This window comes from Phocoena sinus, chromosome 10, assembly GCF_008692025.1.
Source record: "Phocoena sinus isolate mPhoSin1 chromosome 10, mPhoSin1.pri, whole genome shotgun sequence".
In the NCBI taxonomy this organism is placed as follows: Eukaryota; Metazoa; Chordata; class Mammalia; order Artiodactyla; family Phocoenidae; genus Phocoena; species Phocoena sinus.
In genome coordinates, this window is record NC_045772.1 from 48,052,898 (window position 1) to 48,077,514 (window position 24,617).

Genomic DNA, 24,617 nt, shown 5'->3' on the forward strand with positions numbered 1-24,617 from the left:
TCCAGATCAGAGAGTCCAGACTGGGACAGAAGTCAGATAAACCCCACACCTTTCACCACCTATTTTTACATCACGATTATGATCCCAGTTCACTGGATGATGCATTGAAGAGCAAGGATCTTACCCATAACTCCCTCCAATAAAATTCCAGAAGAAGTCCTGGCCCATCAGCTTCTCACGTCATTCACAGGTCACATTTCATTTCTCTGAACTGTCACATGACACTTCATATTGATCTGGTTCATCGGAGGCAATGTTCTGATAATCAAAAGACATCAGTTTTTCCTTTTAAGTTTTAAACTATTTTAAAATTCTCTTTAATGCAAATGAAATGCACTATTACTGTAAAAAATTCTAACATTCACACACATTATGTAGATACTGACAGTCCCTATAATTCCTTTTCCTATTGTTAAGATGGGTGAAAATTCCTCCAAGTCATGCTTTCTCTCTATACACTAATGTAATATTATTTACAAAAAACGGAATCATGAACACTATTTTGCAAAGTGTCTTCTTCTTGCTCACCAACCAGTATAATCCAGGTATTTTTTCATGTCAGAGCATACAGATGTGCTTTATCCACTTTGACAACTACAGAGGAGTCCATCATATCACTATATCATAGCATAATTTATGCAGCTCCTATTGATGGGCATTTACCTTGTTTCCAATTTTTTGATATGTAAACAATAGTGCAGTGAACATCCCTGTATATATCTTGCATATTTGGGTTTTTTTAAATAAATTTATTTATTTATGGCTGCATTGGGTCTTAGTTGCTGTACGCAGGCTTTCTCTAGTTGCAGCGAGCGGGGGTTACTCTTCGTTGCGGTGCACAGGCTTCTCATTGCAGTGGCTTCTCTTGTTGTGGAGCACGGGCTCTAGGTGCGCGGGCTTCAGTAGTTGTGGCACACGGGCTCAGCAGTTGTGGCTCGTGGACTCTGGAGCGCAGGCTCAGTAGTTGTGGCACACAGGCTTAGTTGCTCCGCAGCATGTAGGATCTTCCTGGACCAGGGCTCGAACCCGTGTCTCCTGCATTGCCAGGCGGATTCTTAACCACTGTACCGCCAGGGAAGTCCCCGCGTTTCTACCTTTCTTGAAATAATAGAGCATAATATGCTGAAAATGTTGCTTTTTTTTTCTTCCATCTTCAACATTAAAATGGCTACACAAAACTTCACCAATTTTGATGTCTTTTAAATGCATGCTGATATGACAGCTGTCACATACAATCTAACAAAATTATTTCAAATGAAGTTAGAGACAAGTAAGTGCTACTAGAGCCATCTTATGGAAAAAACCAAATTAACCTTTTGGCGAACCCAATAGAATGGGACTTCTCCCCATTCTTTTTTGATTTATCCCCAAGCCCTACCCTATACTGTGGGCATTGGGGTAAAAGGTAGGGGAGAGCTGAATGACGCCTAGCACAATTAGAAGTGCCATCTCCAACCCCCCAGAGAACCCCTGACAGAAATCTCAGACCACAGCTTTGTCCAACCTCCATAATGCTTATAAATGTCACAACCTAGAAAATAAAGCAACAAAGTAAAAATTAACCAATCCACCAGGGCAGATAGATTAAAAGTATCTTAAAGTACTAGAGTGGCTAGTTATCACTCTGTAGAAGGTATAGAATCTGCATTAGGCATATGTGTGGTTTCCATTTTTAGGAGCTTTGTAACATGTTAATATTACATGTTTTCCAAAATACTTTCCTACATATTGTTGCTCCTAGGTTGCCAAGATGGGTCAGCCAACATGGCCTTAAAAATTAAGTACCACTAATGTTCAAATTAGATGAGTCAAAAATAGAGGACTCACCATGTGGATCTGAACAGGACAGCCTGAGGATAAGGCAGAGAAATTAGGGGTAGTATGTAAAACTGATGCACAGCTGCATCCTATATGTCAGCAGTCCCCAACATTTTTGGCACCAGGGACCGGTTTCACGGAAGGCAGTTTTTCCACGGGCTGGGGATGGGGTGGGGATGGTTTGGGGATGATTCAAGTGCATTACATTTACTGTGCACTTTATTTCTATTATTACTACATTGTAACATATAATGAAATAATTATACAACTCACCATTATGCAGAATCAGTGGGAGCCCTGAGCTTCTTTTCCTGCAACTAGATGGTCCCATCTGGGGGTGATGGGGCTGCCTCAGCTCCAACTTCAGATCATCAGGCATTAGATTCTCATAAGGAGTGCACAACCTAGATCCCTCGTGTGCCCAGTTCACAGTAGGGTCCCCACTCCTATGAGAATCTAATGCCACCTCTGATCTACAGGAGGCGGAGCTCAGGTGGTAATGTGAGTGATGGGGAGCGGCTGTAAATAAAGATGAAGCTTTGCTCACTCACCAGCCTGCCACTCACCTCCTGCTGTGTGGCCCTGTTCTTAATAGCCACAAACCAATACCAGTCTGTGGCCCCGGTTGGGGTCCCCTACTATATGTCTTTGGAACATGCATGAAGGACTGAATATTGTTCTATGTAAAACTAATGACACTGTGGGAGTTAGGCAGAACAATACTTAAGATACGATCTTGGCTGTCAGAGAGCTTCTGTATGCTACAGTGACTGCAAATAACAGATGCATGGTCACAATACTATGGAGATACATTAACTGTAATGCGAGAGTTTGAATTGCTTCAAGGTGAAGAAATACATCAAGAGGCAGAAACAGCAACTGTAAACTGCATTTATTGAGTGCTTATTGGGCACTGGGTACATCAGATACAAAAGAGTTGGGATGGGGGCAGGTAAGAACTTAAGAAATTAAATACACACATTAATTTTACCAAGAATTCTAACTACTAGGGAAGTACAAAATTCGTACAAGTTATACTTTATAATGAAATTTTGATGTCTGTCGAAAGGATAAGCTATACATACAATGCAATAAAAATGTGTTAAAATTGTGCTTAGTATCACAGAACTACCCCGAAATGGGTTGATAAAATGCCTATACAGCATTATACACATATATTTTATATTAAAGATTGCTTGTAAAGTACAAATACTTTGACCCCATTGCTGAGAAATCTATGGCTGACAACTATATGTGCAGTTCCTCTAAGAAACATTGCAGCATTTGTAGTACATCTCTCCTTTAAACTCCACCTTATTTTTAGTTTCACTTACTATCGAGTTCTCTTCAGAACTGTTTATATTTCTTTTGTCTGATCATCTTCTTCGAGTTTCCTGATTTCATTTTTTAAACAATTTATAGTTTCACGGCTTGCTTTTAATCTCTCTTTAAGCTCTGCAATTTCAAAGCTTGTTTTTTTTTTTGCAGCTTCTAATTTTTCTCTGGTTTTCACTTCAAGTTCTGCAACTAAAGAAAACATACACTTTTACTGATTTATTTCATTTTTCTCACATGTACAAGATATTTCATAGAGCAATAAATGTGGCATTTCCTTAGGCCAATGTTTTCATGATGAAATGCGGACAACTTAAGATATGTAACTTTAGACACAGAGGGGTGGGTAAGAAAGTCTGAACTCTCCAGAGAGGATCTAATATGTTTTCTACCACTAAGAATGAAATTCTGACCACTAATTTTTTTATTTTTATTAAAAAAAAATTTTTTTGACCACTAATATTTTAATTCACAGTTAACATTTTAAGACACAATGTCTTAAATTATGTCTTAAAATTATGTCTAATTTTCTAATTTGATTTGGAAATGAGGGAGTATACAGTCTAAGAGACATCCAGCTAATAAGAGTTTACTAAAAACAGTACCCTTAAATTTATGTACAGGTAAAACTTACATAATCACACTGGTAAAACAAACCTCTATCTTTTTTCAAAAAGATATCAATAAGTGTCTAGGTTTGAATTCCAGCTCTATCATTTACTAGATGTGCCACTCTGAATAAGCTATTTATTATCTCTATGCTCTATTCCTCATTGCTAAAATGAAGATTATAATAGCAAACACCTCATAATATTATTTGTTTAAAAGATTTAAAAAGAATACTGTCTGGCACATAAAAAGCCATATTAACTACTATTATTACTGAATATTTAAAACATTCTAGCTGGCTACATAACAAATTACAAAAGAAAAATATCATTACTGCAAAATAGATTATATCGATTTAACTATTCCACTTGGATAGTGTAGCATCAAGTTTTACAGAGAAAAATGACTACTATCATCCAACATTTCCACCTTGTGGACATTTCAGGTAATTGCTGCTGACGAATGTTGAGGCACAGTTGTTTGTTAACGTAAAAGGATCACTAATTGGAAGCAGTGTGGTTTGGTGAAGAAAAAAAACCAAAACCATTGAAATCAGAAAGACTTGAGTTCAAATACACCCTTGGCCCCTTAATAGCTGAATGCTGATATCTCTAAGTCTCCCTTCATCTCGTCTTTCTATATGATACAGTTAAAACTTCGTATTTCTCGGAGGATTTATGAGGATTAAGTAATATACCTAAAGCATCTAGCGCATTAAAAACACACAATGTGGGACTTCCCTGGTGGCGCAGTGGTTAAGAATCCACCTGCCAAGGCAGGGAACATGGGTTTGAGCCCTGGTCCAGGAAGATCCCACATGCCGCGGAGCAACAAAGCCCGTGCGCCACAACTACTGAAGCCCGCGCACCTAGAGCCCGTGCTCCGCAACAAGAGAAGCCACCGCAATGAGAAGCCCGAGCACCGCAACGAAGAGTAGCCCCCGCTCGCCTCAATTAGAGAAAGCCCGCGCCCTAGCAACAAAGACTTAGTGCAGCCAAAGATAAATAAAATAAATAAATTTATAAAAAAACAAAAACAAAACACGCAATGTGTCCTTATTTTCCTCACTGCTGGTGCTTTCTTTTTGTGATATATTTTGTAACACAGGTAAACTTTTATATTGCCAAAACAATCCATATTTTTCATTGCTTTTATTTTTTAAATTATTTTTGAAGATAGTACATACACATGATACAAAATTAAAAGGCTGAAAAGTGTAGACAATGGAAAAAATGTCTCCTTTTTATATGTGTATGACTGATTTACTTTGCTGTACACCTGAAACTAACACAACATTGTAAGTCAACTATACTCCAATAAAAACAAAAACAAAAAAAGCCTCCTTTTACCCCTGCCCCCCACCAACCAGCGCTCTTCCCAGAGATAATCAGTTAGGTTTCCTTGGCATCTTTCCAGAAATAATTGGTTCAGAGACGAGCATACACCTAAGTGTGATTTCTCCTCACCCCCAACACAAGTGGTGTCACACTATCCACACTGCTCAGCACCCTGCTCTTTCACTTAACATTACTACATCTGAAAGCTCATTCCATATCACAGGGCTGTCTCATTCTTTCAAAGGCTGCAGAGGACCTCATTGAATGGACATACATAATTCATTCATCTGTCCCCTCTGATGTACATTTGGAGTATTTCCAGTTTTCTCTATTACAAACAATGCTATAACGTGTATGCTGCGCATAATCATTCCAGTATACTTGTGGGCTAAATTCCAGTAAACAGTAATTGAAGGACATTTGATCTTGTAAATCTGGAAGAATGACAAGTGACTCTCAGAAGTCCTCTTAATTTATAATCTCACTAGCATTGTACGTCTATTTCCCTACTGCATCAACTTTTTGGTCTTAGTTACTCTGAAAGATTAAAAATGGTATTTCAGAATAGTTTTACTTTACATTTCTATTATTTCTGAGGCAGACAATCTTTTAATATGTTTAGGGGACATTCCTCGCTTTCTTTTTATGGATTGTCTGCTTTTCCTTTGCTCATTTTTCTTTTAGGTTATCGGCTCTCCCCACCACCCTTTTAAAAAATTGAGGTATAATTGACATATACTAGTTTCAGGTGTACAACATAATGATTCAATACTTGTATATATTGCAAAATGATCATCACAGTAAGTCTGAAGTTAACATCTGTCACCACATATAGTTACAGATATTTTTCTTGTGATGACAAATTTTAAGATCTACTCTCTTAGTAACTTTCAAATATGCGATACAGTATTATTAACTACAGTCACCATGCTATAAATTACATCCCCAGGACTTACTTTATAAGTAGAAGTTTGTACCTTTTTGCCCACCCCTCACCTCCCACCTCTGGCAACCACCAATCTATTCTCTGTATGTGAGCTTTTTTTTTTTTTTTAAGATTCTACATGTAAGTGAGACCATATTGTATTCGTATTTCTCTGATTTATTTCACTTAGCATAATGCCCTCAAGGTCCATCCATGTTCTCACAAACAGCAAGATTTCTTCCTTTTTTTTTTTTTTGCGGTACGCGGGCCTCTCACTGTCGTGGCCTCTCCCGTTGCGGAGCACAAGCTCCGGACGCACAGGCTCAGCCGCCATGGCTCACGGGCCCAGCCGCTCCGCGGCATGTGGGATCTTCCCGGACCGGGGCACGAACCCGCGTGCCCTGCATCGGCAGGCGGACTCTCAACCACTGTGCCACAAGGGAAGCCCAAGATTTCTTCTTTTTTTATGGCTAAGTAATATTCCATTGTGTATATATGCATGTGTGTGTATATATATGTGTATATATATGTGTATATATATATATATATATATATATATATACACACACACATATATATAAAACACCTCTTCTTTATCCAGGCACCTGTTGATGGACACTTATGTTGTTTACCTGTCTTGGCTATTGTAAATAATGGTGTAATGAACATGGAGTTGCATATATCTTTTCAAGTTAGTGTTTTTGTCTTGTTCAGATACGTATACGGAAGTGGAATTGCTGGATCATATTGTAGCTCTACTTTTATTTTTCTGAGGACCCTACATACTGTTTTCCATAGTGGCTGCACCGATCAACATTGCACAAGGGCTTCCTTTTCTCCACATCCTTGCCAACAGTTGTTATTTCTTGTCTTTTTGATAGTAGCCATTCTAACAGACATGAAGTGATATCTCATTGTGGTTTTGATTTGCATTTCCCTGATGATTAGTGATGTTGAACATCTTTTCATATACCTGTTGGCCATCTGCATGTCTTCTTTGGAAAAATATCTACTCAGTTCTTCTGCCCAATTTTAATTAAATTGTATGCGTTTTTTGGCCATTGAGTTGTATGAGTTCTTTATATATTTTGGATATTAACCCCTTATCAGATACACGATTTGCAAATATTTTCTCCCATTCAGTAGGTTGCCTTTTCATTTTGTTGATGGTTTCCTTTGCTCTGCAGAAGCTGTTTAGTTACTGGTTATCAGCCTTTTTAAATGATGTGCAGGAGCTCTTTATACATTAAAGAAACTAGTCATTTGTGATTTGAGTACAATATTTTTTAATGGCTTGTCTGTCTTTAGACTTTGTTGACAATGCTTTTTTACTATGCAGACATTTTTATCCCCTTGCTCTCCCCCTCTCTTTCCATATCAATTGTAAAACATATATGGAGTGAAAGGCACATTGTGAGATGGTGGGATACAGAAGTAGGAGATAGACAAGAAAGAAAAATGCATTACAGTGTCATGAGATAATCATAGGGTGCTATGACATACCAAGGGGAAAGGGTGTGTGTGTGTATCAAAGAAGGCTTCTTGGCAGTAGTAAAATCTGAATTGAGTTTTAAAGAATGAGAAAGGAATTAGGTAGATGAAGTGGACATAGTGGGCCTTGGAAAGAGTACAGAAAGATTTGGGAAACAACAAGGAGCCCTATATGACTGTAACAGGTAGTTTTTTTTTTTTTTTTTTTTTTTTTTTTTTTAACAGGTAGTTTTAAATCTAGTCAGGAAGACCTGATTTAACTCATTTGTCAGAGGACAGCATGTACTGTAGATACAGATTTTTGTGGTCTGATTTAGTCATTATACTTTATTTTTGACAAATCATGAGACTGCAAAGGGTACCATATATTCAAAGAACTGGGTTAATTACCAATGAGATGATAGGGGAAAACATTTAAAAACTTCTTTTAGCCTGTTCTGGTTTTCTGCTTCCAATATATGAAATGCTTATACATACATTTAAGATATATATATATGTATGTGTGTGTGTCTGTGAGTGTATATATATAGATAGATAGATAGATAGATACAGATATAGATAAAATTTCTGTTTTAAATTCCCAAATAAAGCCTCAATTTAGAGTAAGTCAATCCAAAGAAGAATTAATATTTTTGCAAAGCCAATGTAACTTACTGGTTAGAAAAATAGACTGTAAGGCTTTTTTTTTTTTTAAATATTTATTTATTTGGTTGCGCTGGGTCTTAGTTGTGGCAGGCTGGCTCCTCTGCTGTGGCATGCGAACTCTTAGTTGAGACATGCATGTGGGATCTAGTTCCCTGACCAGGGATCGAACCTGGGCCCCCTGCATTGGGAGTGCAGAGTCCTAACCACTGTACCACCAAGAAAGTCCCTGTAAGGCTTTTTTACAAAGAGATAGAACAGTTTATCGGTTAAGAGCACACACTCCGTCTCGGTTTAAATCCTGCTTTGCTGAGTAATTTGGGGCAAGATATCAAATCTCTCTATGCTCTAGGGTCTTACCGAGAAAATGGGGCTAACAGTAGTACCTTCCTCCTAGGGTTGTTAAGGGTATTCAATAAATTAAGAAATGCAAAGCACTTATCTAGTACATGTAAACTCTCTTCAAGCATTCACTATCATTTTTAAACCTTTTTTTTTTTTTTGCGGTACGCGGGCCTCTCACTGTTGTGGCCTCTCCCGTTGCGGAGCACAGGCTCTGGACACGCAGGCTCAGCAACCGTGGCTCACGGGCCCAGCCACTCCACGGCATGTGGGATATTCCCAGACCGTGGCACGAACCCGTGTCCCCTGCATCGGCAGGCGGACTCTCAACCACTGCGCCATCAGGGAAGCCCATTCACTATCATTTTAATTATTCCATGTAGAAGCAATTTCTATTAAAAGCTAGATCATTAGTACTTAAGTAAATTTCCATGGGTTTACCAGTATAAACATCTTTATAAACTTTTAATGTGTTTTAAATTTTATAATGAGCAATCTCTATCCTGGCTATTACTCTATCTAAAAATATTACTATGTTTTTAAAGCCTAAGTTCTGAGGACTGCTTAGGATAAAGTCCTGGCTCTACCACTAACTCATGTTAACTTGGGCAAGTTTCTTACTCTCCCTGTGCCTCAGTTTCCTTTTCTAAATGGATTACCTAATAAAGTTATTGTAGATGTAAATGAGTTTATACATGTACAGATTTACAAGAGTACAAACAGTAAGCACTCAATAAAGCTAACTGATATTACCAAATATTGAGTATAAAATGCTCTCAAACTGGTAAAAGTATACCTACCTTTTTAAGACCTTTGATTAATATTCCCAAGTTGCTTTCCTAAAAGGCCTACTCACACAAACAATTCATAGAACACAGGGTTCACCACATCCTTAATAGGTACAACTATTAAAAATTCCTTTTGCTTACTTGATACAAATATAACCACCCATTATTATTTGGTTTGCATTTTAAAAATTACTAGCAGGGTCAAATATTTTCCCTTTTTATTTACTAGTCATCTCCTCTTTCATCTGTCCATGTCTTTTGTCCATTTGTCAACTGAAGTTTAAAATTTTATTCTATTTTATTTATTTTAGGGTTTTAAAGATATTAATCCTTTGTCATATTTTCTACAGATTTATCTTTATTTTTTGCCCTTTTGAAATGAATAAGTTAAATATTTTTTTGCAGAATCAAGTTTGCCTTTCTTTCAATGTGATTTCTTCTAACACCTCAAATTTAGAAAGTCTTCACTAGCCAGGACAGTCATTTCTCTAATTTTTTAAACAGCTTAACTGACTTTAAAAAAACAGTTAACTGGGCTTCTCTGGTGGCGCAGTGGTTGAGAATCTGCCTGCCGATGCAGGGGACACGGGTTCGAGCCCTGTCTGCGAAGATCCCACATGCCGCGGAGCAACTAGGCCCAGGAGCCACAGCTACTGAGCCTGCGCGTCTGGAGCCTGTGCTCGGCAACAAGAGAGGCCCACGCACCACGATGAAGAGTGGCCCCCGCTCGCTGCAACTAGAGAAAGCCCTCGCACAGAAATGAAGACCCAATACAGCAAAAATAAATAAATTAATTAATTAAAAAAAAAAAACCAGTTAACTATCATTAATTAAACTGGAATTTGTTTTGATAAGTGCTATAAAGCAATGATCTAAATTAAATTTTCTTCTCAAAAGTTATCAATTGTGTCAATACCATTTACAGAATTATCTTTTTCTTCCTTATGGATTTGACACTGTTGAGAAAATAACCTGAAGATAATATAAAACATGCAATTTACTGATAAAAACTTCCGAAGGTTATAAATCTCCACACATAAACTTTAACACGTCAAAAATTAATTTGTAGAAAAGTCTTTTTATGAAACACATTTGTCTCTACTATTATACATATATGAATTAATGATATTATTTTTGTTGAAAACACAGAAATGTGGGTACTTGAATTTAAAAAGAGAAGTTTCCTCTATGAATTGGGCACATTTCATAGTATGAGAGAAAGGAGATCTATAATGGAGAGAATATGACCAGTAACAAATTAAAATAGCATGTGACTAGTGTTTTTTACCTTTTCAAAGTGATCATATACGTATCTGTTTTATGTTCATAACAAAGTAGCCCAAGTATTTTTTCAGATGTAGAAAGTGAAACATAAAATTTTTTAATGAGTGTGATTTTCAATTTTAAATGACTACCAAGCAGCAATTATAATCAGTATTCAGATCTTTTAACTCTTGGTCAGGGTTTCATGAAAATACAAACAAAACACTACTATAACCAACAATGGTTAAACAGCAACCTCTTTCTCTCTTGCTTTCTCATCCCCCACCCCGCTTCTTTTATTGGATCGCTTCTTCTAGCCTATAACGATACTGGTCTGTTTCCCCTGAAAACTCTGCTCTCTTGACCCCAAATCCTGCTCTGCTACTGCTTCAAGGGCTACTTTCCCTTTATAGTCAAGCTCCAAGACAAAGTTGTCCACAGCACCTGTCTCCAATTTCTCATCTCACTCACTCTCTCTTTTTTTGCCAGCACTGCACGGCTTGCAGGATCTTAGTTCCCTGACCAGGGATTTGAACCCAGACCACGGCAGTGAAAGTGCCAAGTCCTAACCACTGGACCGCCAGGGAACTCCCTCATCTCATTCTCTCTTGATCCACTTCAACTGATCTTCTGTCCTTACTATTCTCCTTCAACTGCTCCTGTTAAGGTCACCAAGGACCTCCACCTTGCTATAGCCTATTTCTTGGCTCTGATCTTACTTGACCTATCAGAGGTACTGAACACAGCTAATGACTATTTCCTGATACACTTTCTTCACCTGGCTCTAGGATATTATGTGCACCTAGGTTTTCTCCCTCCACACTCACTGTTCTTTCCTAATTCCTTTGCTGGTCATCTCCTTAATCTCTAAATGTTGGAGTGCACAGGGCTCAACCTTTGAACCTCTTTTCTATCTTCACTTACTCTTGTGATGATATCATTTGGCCTCACAATTTATAAATCCATGTGTATATTAACTTCCACATTTGTATCTTCAGCCTAGACCTCTCCTTGAATACCAGACTTTGAGCACAATTCCCTTCTCAACATCTCCACTTAGATGTCTTACAGGCATCCCACAGCCATCATGTCCAAAACTGTACTCCTAATCTTTCCCCTCAAAGCTGCCCCTCCCAGACTTCCCATCTCTATGAAAAGTAACAACAATTTTTGTTTGTTTCCTCTGGCCCCAAACCTTAACAGTCATTCTTTGTTCATCTCCTTCTTTCATATATTATTATCAAACCATCAGCAAATCCTACTGTACCTATCTTCAAACTAGAACCTGACCCCTTCTCACCACCTCCATTGCTATCACTCTGGTACTACCCACAATTCTATATCTGGATTACTGGAATAGCCTCCTAACTATTCTGCTTCTACCCTTTCTGCTTTACAGTCTACTCTCAACACAGCAACCAGGGTGATTGATCTTTTTAAAATATTAGTCTTATACTGTCACTCTTCTGCTCAAAACCCACAAAAGACTTCCCATCTCCTTCAGTTTAATAACTTAAACTCCCTATATGAGCTGGTCCCATAATAACTTCTTTGGCCTCATGTCCCACTCCTTGTCCCCTTGTTCACTCTACTCCAGGCACACTGGCCTTCTTGCTGTTCCTCGGATATGCCAGGCATGCTCTTACCTCAGGGTTCCTGCCCTTGCTGCCACTCTACACGTAACATTCGTCTCTCATGTAGCTGCATGGCTCATCTCCCCACTCCTTTTGGTATTTGCTCCAACGCCACCATTTCAGGAAGCATTCTCTGACCTGATATTTAAAACTCTTAACCATCTCCTCCCACCAAAAGCGCTCCCTCCCCTGCTTTAGTTTTCTTCATGCCATCCAATCACTACTTCACACTCCATTGTTCTGTTTATTTAATATTTGTCTTCTTTCCACTAGTATGTAAGCTCCATGAGGGCAGGGCTTTTGTCTGCTCTATCCTCTGAACAATGCCTGGCATCTTACTGTTGCTCAATATATACTGTAAGCAAATAAATGAAAAAATCAAAGGAAAAACCGAATAAATGGTGACATAAATGTCAACACAGGGTTGGTAAGTAGATTTCATCTTGAATGACAACTGCAAATGGTTGGCAATAGCTGCATGAAACGATGTGTAGGGGATTCTGAGGCCTCGTAAGCTAAAGGGAAAAGACAGCATGACTGACTATCAATAAGGCATTCTGGTCTTCACCACCCCAGCATTAATATAAAACTACGTCAGGTGACAGGTTAAAAAGAGAGAGGGAGAAACTAATTCACCGTACACTTAAGTATAATTATGTTCTGCAAGGTTCTTCACACCGATTTTGTTAGCAAAGACTAGTAAACAGAAAATGATTGAGTGACAGGTTAAGCAAGATTAATGAAAAGCTATGCTTAAATGTAATTAGTGAATAAAGACAAACAGTATTTCAGAGTGTGTCAGAGGCTGTCTTTTACCTTTTTGAAAGTAGGCCTACTTTGAGAACTATTTAAAACATCCTTCTTACCTGTTCTTTAGTAATACATATATTGTATAACTCCTAAAAATTTTACCTGTATCTACTAAGGAAAAAAATTTAATAGTCGCTAATCATACAATCCTTTCAGCATTACAGAATACATTATTTCTCAGGATTAATTATGAACTCATGGCACTTACATTCTGTTTCATGCTTATAGGCTCCTAAGGTAAGCTGACGAGATGTTGTTAATAATTGTTGCATCATTGCTGTTGGGTCTTGAAATATCTAATGGAAGAGAATGAAAAAAAGCCCAATAATTGCAAAATCTACAATTTAAAATGTTTTTAAAACTCTCATTATAAAATCTTCTTACCATTTCATCATAGAACTCTGAAACCACTGTCTTTTTTCCCAGCATTGCATTGGTGTCTGATTGAAATAGCTTTAATAAGTGATACAGGGTTACCTGTGAAATAAAAACAGACATGACATCTGTGCAATGGTTTTTATCATCATTATGAGACATCATCATTTCTGTAACTGATTTAGATACTGAATTAGTAAACACATCAAATTCAGGATCTTGTTTCAACTACAACTTACTGTGGCAGGTCACCCAAATTCTGTGTGTACTTTTATTTTCCTATTAGGTATTACCATTTATCTATATCTATTCAATATGTATGTTTTGAAGAGGGTAAGCAAACATTAGTTACAAAGCATCTCTAGAGAGTGACTATATATAAAAATAACACAAGATACAGCTATGGAAATTAAACTGGTAAGTCACTAAGATGAATTCTTTTACTTACACAGGCGACATTTGATTAACTGTGACAGTTAAAGTTTACAAACTTACTATGGCAAAAAAAGATTTGATACTTTCAAAAGGAATGATCAATACTAAAATGCTCAGTGAGGACAAGTTAATTTCTTTAGTGTAATAATGATTAATATATAAGTAGCATAATAAACAAACACAAAGTTAGTCAGTGATAATTCACTTCGGCAAGAGCAATATGTCTTCAAAATATTTAAAAACAGATACAGTAAGACATCAAAGGAAAAGCTTTGCAGTGCAATGTGTGATTATTTGAGCAAAACAAAACCTAGCTGGTAAAACATAAGAGTTCATTTTGAAGGTATAGAAACCAATTCAGAGGCCTCCAAGAATTTTCCAAAAAGTTAGCTAAAATCATCATAAGGAGTATGGATCATATGCCATATTTAAAGCAGATAATTTGACAAATTTCTGGAACAGACAGAAAGCAGATGAGACTACACAGATGGATAAACCATAACAGGGAAATCCATAACCTAAAATCTTAAAGAAGAAAACTGCATCAGAGGTGGGAGCCACTGCCCCCAGTGGAGCTCTGGGGAGACTGCGAGCGCAAAGCTGGCAGGTACAGAAATCAAGAAGGCTGTGGGGCAGCTAGGCTGGCCAACCTTCCCTCCTCTCCCCCCACTCACAGACGAGAGAGCGCACCTCCTGTGGGACGTAGAATTCTTCACCCAATCAAGTGAGAGGTAAACAAAAATAAAGATATTTTCAGAGAGCATTGGCTCTGAAATTTTACTTCTCTCGCATCCTTTCTGAATAAAGTCCTGCAGCAAAATGAAAAAAGAAACCAAGAAAGACGAAGAAAAAGGATCAGCCATCATCACTAGGAGCTGACAGGCACTATCTAAAATTGAAAAATCCAACCTTAGGGATGAATGGGAATAATTTCTAGAGGAACTGAAAACAGTAACTGTGGTTTTCCTGAGGAAGGGGTCAGAGATGGGGGAAAGAAGATGTTACGGGTTGAACTGTATTCCCCAAAAGATATGTTGAAGTACTAAATCTCAGAACATGTAAATATAACCTTATTTGGAAATAAGAGCCTTTTGCAGATGTAATCAAGTTAAGATGAAGTCATTAGGGGAGGACCCTAATCCAATATGACTGGTGTCCTCATAAAAAGAGAAGTGACACGGAGACAGGGAGGGAGAGAAGCCCATGTGAAAATGGAGGCAGAGACTGGAGTTACGCTGCCACAAGCCAAGGAACGCCTGGGGCCACCAGGAACTAGAGGAGGCATGAAAAGATTCTCGCCTAGAGGCTTTGGAGAGAGCATGGCCAACACCTTGATTTGGGACTTCTAGTCTCCAGAACTGGGAGGATAAATTTCTGTTGTTTTTAGCCACTCAGTTTGAGGTACTTTCTTATGACAGCCCTAGGAAACTAATACAGGAGACTTGTACTTTTTATTTTTTAAATCTTTTAAAAAAACTATATGCATGTCTTTTATAATTTAAGAAGTATTAAAAACTACATCATAAAGCCTTCCATTCCCAAATTTATTATTCAGACCTGGAGAGGCATTCATGCCGATATAGGCAATGAATAATTTCAGGACAGATGTCTCTAATTTTCAGTGGTGTTTGAAGATTCTTAGAGCAATGAAAATGCCTATACTTGCCAGAGATATTTCTAGGAATAAAAACCCAATATTAGCATTTTGCTTTTAGAAACAACCATTCCTTTTACAGTGGTTTGATGAGTAACAGGTTACTGGATAACAGAAGTAAATCACAAGTTACCCATATCTTTCTTTTATATTTTAAATAAACCTCATATGACTTATTTTCTGTAAGAGCCAACTATTCAAAAACTATAATGGGTTCATTATACTAAAAGAACACTACGGTAATTTGGAGGGGATAAAACTCAGGCCTATGTAGATCTATATGGAAACCTATTCAATAAAGGAATCACTCCAGAAAGGCAAAAGATCATATTACCCTACTTTCCCAAGAGTTGGCTTTGAGAGCTGTCTCATAATGATGTTACATTATATAATGATTTCTTTCAGAGATGTATTTTCCAATTGAGGGCAGGGTAGGGAGGAGAGAAGGGGGAGACAGATGAGGAGGCAGACAGGTAAGGCAGCACATTCTCAAAATAAAATGAATTCAAGGCAATCTTACAAAGTTAACAAGAACCTCTGCTCTAGTAACATGACCAACTTCTTCTTCCTCTCTCTCAACATCTGCCTATTCTGTGCTCTATTCTCCCTAATAGGCTACTTTGGTTAAGGATAGGTGTAGTGTCTCATCTTTGTATCCCACCCCTTGGGCAATATCTTGCAAATATGGATATTTAATAATTTCTTGTCAAACAGAATATAATGTCTGTGAGAGTATCCCAGAAGGACAAGAATGGTAGGAGACCTGGAAACCTTATCACATGGAAGATATTTAAATGAGCTATAGATGGTTCTTCAGGAGAAAAGAAAACTAAAGTATGAATAGTTATCAGTAAAAAGTTCAAGGAAGCTTAACATAAAGTAGAGCTTTCTTAAAACTAGAATTACCCCAAACCTGAATAGGATGTTTCACTAAATAACGGAAGTCAATATTCTCTTCTTGCTATACTGGACTGCCTAAAGGAACTTGTATGTAGGAAGAGTATGGTCTACCTCAATGGGTCCTAAATATTACTGCACATCAGAATTACCTGGGGTGCTGGCCCCTCTCCAAACGTGTGAATCATGCTCTGTGGAATAGGGCCTAGAAGTCTGAACTTATAAAAAACATCTCAGGCATTTCTAATGCAACTAGTTAGGAACTAATTCTCTGTATCACTGGCCCAGGTGACATCCAAATCCTTTAAAAGCACATCGTTTTACAAATGTAATCTGATAATTAAAGTGTCAATGTTTGGTGCTAAAGGAGCGAGCTGAATCTATCAAGATGAAAATTAATGGTGATGAACACTAAAGCCTTGAAACTGGAGTTAAACACCAGACACACAAATGTGGAATGAGAGAGCCTGAGTTATGACCCTTTAGGTTTAAAAATAAAACAGGCTTAGTGGTTTTAGTCAAAAGCAAGAGTAAAGGAAGGAGTGTGAGGTCTGAATGCAAATACCTGGATTCAAAAACTAGCTCCACCACAATTAACTGTGTTTTTGAGCACATGACTTCATCTCTGAGACTTAATATGCTCATCTCTAAAACGAGGATCTCACCAAGCTCACAAAGTTGCTGAGGGGTCAAAGTGAAAGCTTTGAGAGACTTTTTACATTATCAAGCAACAATCTGAAGAGATCAAATAATGAAAAAGTCAGTGGTTATAAATAAGGATCCAGGTATAAGATAAAGCTGCTAGTACTGATGACAGTTTGAAAATGTACAAAGACTTTCTAGGGCTTTTAACTATAAAAAACCGGACACTCCCATTTCAGAGAGCATATGGACTCCACTTGTTTGTTACTAATAACCAAACGATACTAATGAATTTAAAATTTTTTTGCTGTAGTAATCATGTAATTTCCATGATTCCTTTCCAATAACTGTTCACATTCTATCCCTTCTTTTTATACTAGAAAAACAAAAGAGTTTTGAAAGGCACTTCACTTAAAAATGAAAAACCTTAACTCATAGCAAGATACACCAAGCCATAAGCTTACATAAACTATACCTGAATGAAAATGTCGACATATAACAAGCTATTGAATATTGTAAAATTTTCACAATTACTAAAAAATCCATTTTATATTTGCAGAGATTAATATTACTCACAGGTCTTTCATTAGGATCAATGAAAAATATTTTGATGATTATTTCGAATTCACCCCAACCTGTTTCAGTAATTTCATATGGAGGCTTAGTAACAACTAAAAGAAAGAAAAAAATAAAACAATTATAAATTGTAAATTACTGATACAGTTTCCTAGCTCTTTTAAAATTTATAACATTATGAATTTTAAAAAACTATTGTACCTCTTAAAGGATTGCCATAGCTTTCATGTAATTTAAATTGGATTTTCTTCACATATGCTGACATATCCTAAAATACAGAGGCATTAATTAGTTCTGCCATCTACACATAACAATTAGGAAGGAAATACACAGAGCACCTGTGCCAATTTTATAAAATACACTTCCCCTTAAATTTTATGGAAACTAATTTTCTAAGAAACATGAATTATACCCTGGAGGTTTGTTTTTTATTTTAAACAAAGGAAGGCTGTGCAGAATTCTTTCAAAATTCATAATATATAGAAATATATATGTCCCTAATTCATTGTTTTGCATTCCTATTTTTATATATCTCTGTAGACAATACTCAAAATCAATTTTGATTTTTCCATAAAACAATAGTACATTTCCAATATTTTCTACAGAAATAAACATATACACCAAAGCAAATCTAAGAACTAAGCAACTTCAAAAAACAAAATTATATTATACAAAGGTCAACTAAGCTAAGCAACCTAAAACTGTTGGATATAAAACTCTTCCTTTCCTTAATTATATTCTGAAGCACAAAAGCATATTCATTAGTTCCGGCACACAAAAGGGATCCTGCTAGCGAAGGAGGCCTTTTCAAAAATAATTCATTATAGAAAAACAGGAAAATGCAAAACAGAGTAAGTTGCATTCAACAGTAATGTTCATTAATCTTTTTATTTGCTTTCAGGAATTTTTATGTGCTTATTATCTACATATTTTTTTAACTGGGATCCTACTGTAATAATATATTACTATCTGCCTTCATCACTTAACATTATTTTGTGAACATTTTTTCTGAGGCAGATTTTCATAAGCCTCTTTGAAGACTATTTTGGGAATACTTTCATTCATTTTTTCTACAAATATGAGTGACTACCAATACTGTTAGATGCTATAATGATAAATAACAGAATCTCGTCCTCAGGGTCTCACCGTAAAGTGGGGGGGAGACAAGAAAATCAGCATTTCAATGCTGTAATCTGTAATCTGTTGTGTGCATATTAGGTCATGTGTTATGAGGACATTAGGTACAAATCCATAGGAAAGGCAGCTATTTTAGTCTTTGGAGATCAAGAAAGTAGATCTAAAGAAAATACACTTGAACTAAGACCTAAGGGAACAATAAGAATGGAGTGGGTGGGAAGAAAGGAAGAGGTTTAAGAGTGTTCCTTTGGGAAACTGAGAGTAATTTAGTATTGGTAAAATGTAGGATACAAAGAAATGAGGCAAACACAGACAAGGGACAAGGCTGCAGAGATAGGATAGGGAAAGGTCATGGCAGGCCTTCTACTAAACATGATAGCTTTATGATGAGAGCAATAGGTAGTCACTGAAGGTGGTTTTTTTTGTTTGTTTTTAACAGCTCTATTGAGATATTAACATACTACACAAATCACCCATTTAAGTTCACCATTCAATGGTTTTTAATATATTCAGAGTTGTACAACTATCACCACAATCAATTTGAGAACATTCTATCACACAAAAGGAAACCTCATACCCATTCTTCCTCCCACCTGCTGTCAACCACTAATCTAGGTTCTATGTCTATGGATTTGCCTATTATGGACATTTTATAAAAATGGAATTATACAGTATGTGGCTTTTGTGTCTGGCTTCTTTCACTTGCCATGTTTTCTAATTTATTCCATGTGTTAGTAGCATGTATCAATACTTTATTTTATTCCTTAATAGTATTCCACTATATGGATACACTACATTTTATTTATCCATTCATCAGTTTAGAGGCATTTGGACTATTATGAATAATGTCACTACAAACATTCATATACAAGTTTTTGTGTGGACTTTGAAGGTTTTTTTTTTCTTTGTCTTTTAACTTTATTTAATAGAGAATAGTATAAATGCTGAAGAAAAAACATTATCAAGCTTAATTGGTTTCAACATGTATTAACTCAGTCTTTTGGTGGAATATATGAAGAAAAGAAGAACTCAAAAGTCAACTGCCTTATTCTTTGTCCTTGAAATTAAGATAACTTTGGGTTGCATCACTACTTGATGTCCTGTAGATGTTTGATTTCAGCTCAAGAGCTCTACATTCAAGTGGTCACCTTTAAATTGTGGCTACAGCTGCACTGAGTTCAGTTACTGTAAACTGTCCTACATGGCAGTTTAATGTGTGGCATATTCCCCTTCTTTCGATTTACCTCTAAATTTATCATCTCTTAATTTATTAAATGTGACTGAACATACTGTGGGGTACATGGGAAGAAAGAGTAGTCAGCATTGGAAGTAATTTTGAATGATAAGTCAGCATTTCTACCCTTAAAATTGACACTATAAAGTTATTTTGGATAATTATTCAATTTATTTTAAAAATGTGACCCTTGATAAAGTAAAAGTATGTCCAAAATTCTAGTCTCTTACAGGTGGTAAAATATAATTCAAAGTGTTTGAAGCAGACTACCTTTATCATCATCAAGCTGTGAATCTACCCTTGGGCTATTTGGCACCATTTTCATCTTTTCAGAAGTAACAACTCTTGGTGACATCTCTAACTGCTTTTTCAGATGTTTCTAAAAGGGGACGAATGATTACAATGATAACATAAATTCTCACCTGCCTTCTTGCTTCCACTATATTGGAACAATGATATTTGAAATACAGAATGAAGGGTTTTAAATAGAGGAATGGTTTATTCATTCAGTAAGTATCTGTTGAATACCCACTATGTACTTACTGCATTCCAGGCATTAGAGATTCAGTAGCAAAACCAAATTACCAGCAGCTAGATTATGTAGCAGCTTGTCTTTCATTTTTTCTGATGGTCTGATTACCAAAGTATCACTTAAATTTACTATTCCTGAAATAAATACCTGATTATATACTAGGCTACCTTAAGGTGTGGTGATTGGAAGACGTACTGTGCATATAGCATAGTTCTTTTTACCATAACTTAATTTTAATTAGAAAACATTTTTGGAAAGTTGATTCTACTAACAATTATAGAAAGATGACAGCTCTTACTTTATTCTTTCAACTTTTTTGGTAACATTTCTACAGTGGGCCAATTTTATTATCAGTTACTATACAATATTACAATTTAACTCTGAGCAAAAAAAACTATAGCTTCAAAAAAGTTTTAGGAAAAACAATTACCTACCTCATTTCTATATGGTTTTACATAGACTGTCCACTGATGGGTGTGCCCATCCTCTTCTCTTTTCTTTCCAAAATATCGAGCAACATTACCATAAACTATTGGTTTAACGATTGTAACCCCCTACAAGAAAACAATTTCAACACCAGTTAACACTGTATTGGGCTTCCCTGGTGGCTCAGTGGTTAAGAATCCGCCTGCCAATACAGGGGACACGGGTTCAAGCCCTGGTCCGGGAAGATCCCACAGGCCATGGAGCAACTAAGCCCGTGTGCCACAACTACTAAGCCTGCGCTCTAGAGCCCGCGAGCCACAACTACTGAAGTCCGCGCACCTAGAGCCAGTGTTCTTCAACAAGAGAAGCCACCGCAATGAGAAGCCTGCGCACCACGACGAAGAGTAGCCCCCGCTCGCCGCAACTAGAGAAAGCCCGTATGCAGCAACGAAGACCCAACGCAGCCGAAAATAAATAAATTTATTTTTTAAAAAAACACATTGTATTATTACCCAAATAAACAGAATTAGAACTCTGAAAGCTTGTTTTAAGCAATGGCAGGCAGTCTAACAACCTAGAATTTGCTTATAACATGGATTTCCCTCAACAAATAATTTCCAGACAATTAGCCTCATTTCATAATACCACAAATAACTAAACACCACATTAATTACAATGTTCCCACTTTGAAAACGTGTATTTAAATCATGTGGAGTACTTTGAGAGTTCCTTTTTTCTTTCTCTCTCTTTTTTTAAAAGAAACAGAAAAAACTCTATTTACAAACTTTAAAGAGCAGTCTGGAATAACGCTCACCAACTTTACCATCGCCTGATGGTAATGTCCTTATCAGCTTACACCAGGGTTCTCCAAAGCACAGTACAAAAATTAAAGACAGTTTGGAAGGGGATTTTAGGTAAAATAAGGGCAAACATTTTCATTTTATTACTTGTGTTTAATCTGTATTAGAAAAACCATAACTATAACCAGCAATTCAAACCCACAATTTCAAAAATAGTAACGCTTAGGAAGGGACCTTAAAAATTGATTTAAACAAAAATGTTAAACACTACATTTCGATTCAGATAATGGCAAAGAGGCACTTGGATGACTCAAGCTCAGTAAACCCTGGACTGATGGCATGCGTGCTATATTTGTGTTCAGTTCTGAGATGTACATACATGTTTCTCATCACATCCAGTTAAGTGTAAAGGCAGATTACGATGAAAAGGAGATAGAAAAAATTCCAAGTGAAGAAAATTGCTGAATGTTGCACATGAATTTGAGACCAATTGTTCAATAGTAAGACTGTATCTGAAGGTCAAAGAGCAAGATATATCACATGTGAAAAGTGCTGTGCCAATGTAATCAACAATTAATAAGAAATGAGGAAAAGCAGTGAACAAATGGAAAAACTTTTCATTGTGACTAGATAATTCACAAATAAAACCAATACTTATTAGCCTAAAGTTAGTTCAGGAGAAGGCAAGTGGTTTGTACACAAACTTAAAAAAAAAAAAAAATCACAGCAAGTGTCCTTTTGTGGTACCCAAAGATAGGGCCTCACATTCAAGGCCCGAGTGAATAAGTACAAGGAGCACTGACATGGTGAGGGATAATAGATCCTGAACTGCTACAATGTTGCTAGGAACTTGGGGAGTTTCCTCAATGATGGAAAGCGGATTTATCTGCCAAAAGACTTTCTACCTGGATCAAATTTATCTAAATTGGGAAAAGATGCTTACAAGACCACATAACAATCAGCACGGAGAAGAAATAAGTCCCTAACTTTAAAGTTTTACATGACTAACTCGGACCCATTTTCGGTGGAAAAGCATTTGAGGACTACAGGCCTAATCTCAAGTGATTCTGGACTTAAAAGACTTTTAGAACCTAACATGATTACAAGTAGAGAGTTCTGTAAGTTCTTCTCCAAAAGCTAGTGTTCTAAACCTTTGTTCAGTAGTACTTTCTTATCATTCCAAAACCTCGCCCAAAAGTGAGGGAAAACGTATGTTTATGAACCGTATGGTACTATGAATTTTACCTGGCATCTGTTTCCCCCTTCCATTAAATTTCAGTAGCTTTTGAAACTTTCAAAGCACTGTGTATGATAATTGTATATTCAGTATAAAATTATGTGAAAACAATATGACATACAGAAGGACTCAAAAAAAAAAACCTAGATCAACTAGATTGGTGCAAAAATGGGTGATTTCTTTCATAAAAAATTTTCCTTTCTGCGGTAAATAAAAATCCGAAGGGGTAAAAATAGGTGTTATATCAGGAACCAGTTGGTCGTCTCATAAAAAATTAATGTGCCAGGGGATGTAGTAAAGTGGGTGGGAAATGTGTCACAGTGTCATACATTACGTTAGGCTCTATGATCACCTTAATTAAAAACTAAGAAGCTACCTTGTACTGAATGTTCCCTATGTGCCAGGCAGTGTTATGTTCTTTGCATGCCTTGATTAGTATCTTGGCTGTAGCCTTGGGACTTTAGGAACACCATGAACTTGGGGAAGTCGTCTGAACTTTTCTAGTAAATACTGGGGGTGATACTGCCTTTGTAGGGACTGAATCAGAGAATCGGGTAAAGCGTCCACCCACTGTGCTTACTTCGCACGGTATCTGCTACTGTTATTATCCTCACAATAGGTGGGTACTGCCCTCCCCACCGCCTTTTTACAGGTGACCTGGGTTGGCAGAGGATGAGCAGCAAGCCAGGATCTCCCAGCCCCGCAAGTGGCTTTTTCCTCAGCAACAATGTCCAGCTCTCCCCCAGGCACCACCGATTATGTTTGTTTTTTGTCTGGGATGGAAGGGAGGCGGTGACATATGAAGTTGGGGCCAAATGAAATCATGATTTTCCCTCTGGGGCTTTGACTCGCCGTCCGCCTGGAAACCGCGGCTCCAGCCCTAGGCGAAAAGGCGCGAGAGGAAACAGGCAGGCCCTCCCCAGGCCGCGCCAGGAGGGGCCGGGGCGAGAGAGCCACTCCCGGAGGGGAGGCGCGGGGCGGGAACTGACCTTCACTCTCCCGCCGGAGTCAGGCCCAAATTCGGCCATTCTCTTGAACATATTGTCCTACGGAAGAAGCCGCCGCCGCCAGGGAAAGAGACCGGGGCCGGCGGACTCGCCGCTCCGCTCAGAGGCCCCGCTCCTCCCGCGCGGGCCCAGGAGGAGGGTTTCCGGCCGAAGGAGGACGAGTCAGCTGAGCTCGGGGTGCTGAGAGATCGCCAACGCCTCACAGCGGAGAGCGTCGCGGAAGCCCACTCACCCCCGCGCGGTTGGAGAGCGGGCCGGGAAAGGAGGGAGCGGCGACGTTTTGTGCGCAGGCGCGACGAGCTCGCGCACACTGCGCACGCGCCGATCCCCTGCTTTTAGGCGAAAGGAAGACCGGACTTGGTTGCCAGTGCCTGCCGACAAGCCAGACCGCCTGTCTTCGTAATGACCGAGAAACTGTCTTTTGGAGGTAATACCTTGCCATCGCCAAAGCATGACAGTTCTGAAATTAAGTTCATGAAATCTCGCCCACCGACAGCTTTTCGTTATGTTCATCCAGACGTCCTCAGACTTTCAGGCTTGAACCGCTGATTTCTTTTTTTTATTTACTCCCTTCTTCCTCTCCTTCCTTCCTTTCTACTCATTTTGGATTCTCAGGTCCATAACGTGACGCAAACCTCCCCTCCCTTGCCCTTCTGTGGTACTAACTACTT

General features: G+C 37.8%; 1 protein-coding gene across 3 annotated transcripts; it reads right to left on the minus strand.

Annotated features, from left to right (window-relative positions):
* Positions 1 to 2,692: 2,692 nt before the first annotated feature.
* YEATS4 (YEATS domain containing 4) lies at positions 2,693 to 24,249 on the minus strand. Of its 3 annotated transcripts, none has more exons than XM_032646888.1 (8): positions 23,929 to 24,200; positions 20,911 to 21,030; positions 17,775 to 17,841; positions 17,574 to 17,668; positions 14,479 to 14,613; positions 13,379 to 13,471; positions 13,203 to 13,290; positions 2,694 to 3,345 (listed from the first exon to the last, which is right to left on the minus strand). In XM_032646888.1, the coding sequence occupies exons 1-8, from the start codon at positions 23,977 to 23,979 to the stop codon at positions 3,176 to 3,178; spliced, it is 819 nt and encodes a 272-aa protein (XP_032502779.1). In that variant the 5' UTR covers positions 23,980 to 24,200; the 3' UTR covers positions 2,694 to 3,175. The 3 variants fall into 3 exon arrangements, with proteins under 3 accessions (XP_032502781.1, XP_032502779.1, XP_032502780.1); XM_032646889.1 differs by lacking the exon at positions 2,694 to 3,345 and adding an exon at positions 10,646 to 12,699; XM_032646890.1 differs by lacking the exon at positions 14,479 to 14,613 and having other exon boundaries at positions 2,693 to 3,345; positions 23,929 to 24,249.
* Positions 24,250 to 24,617: the final 368 nt, after the last annotated feature.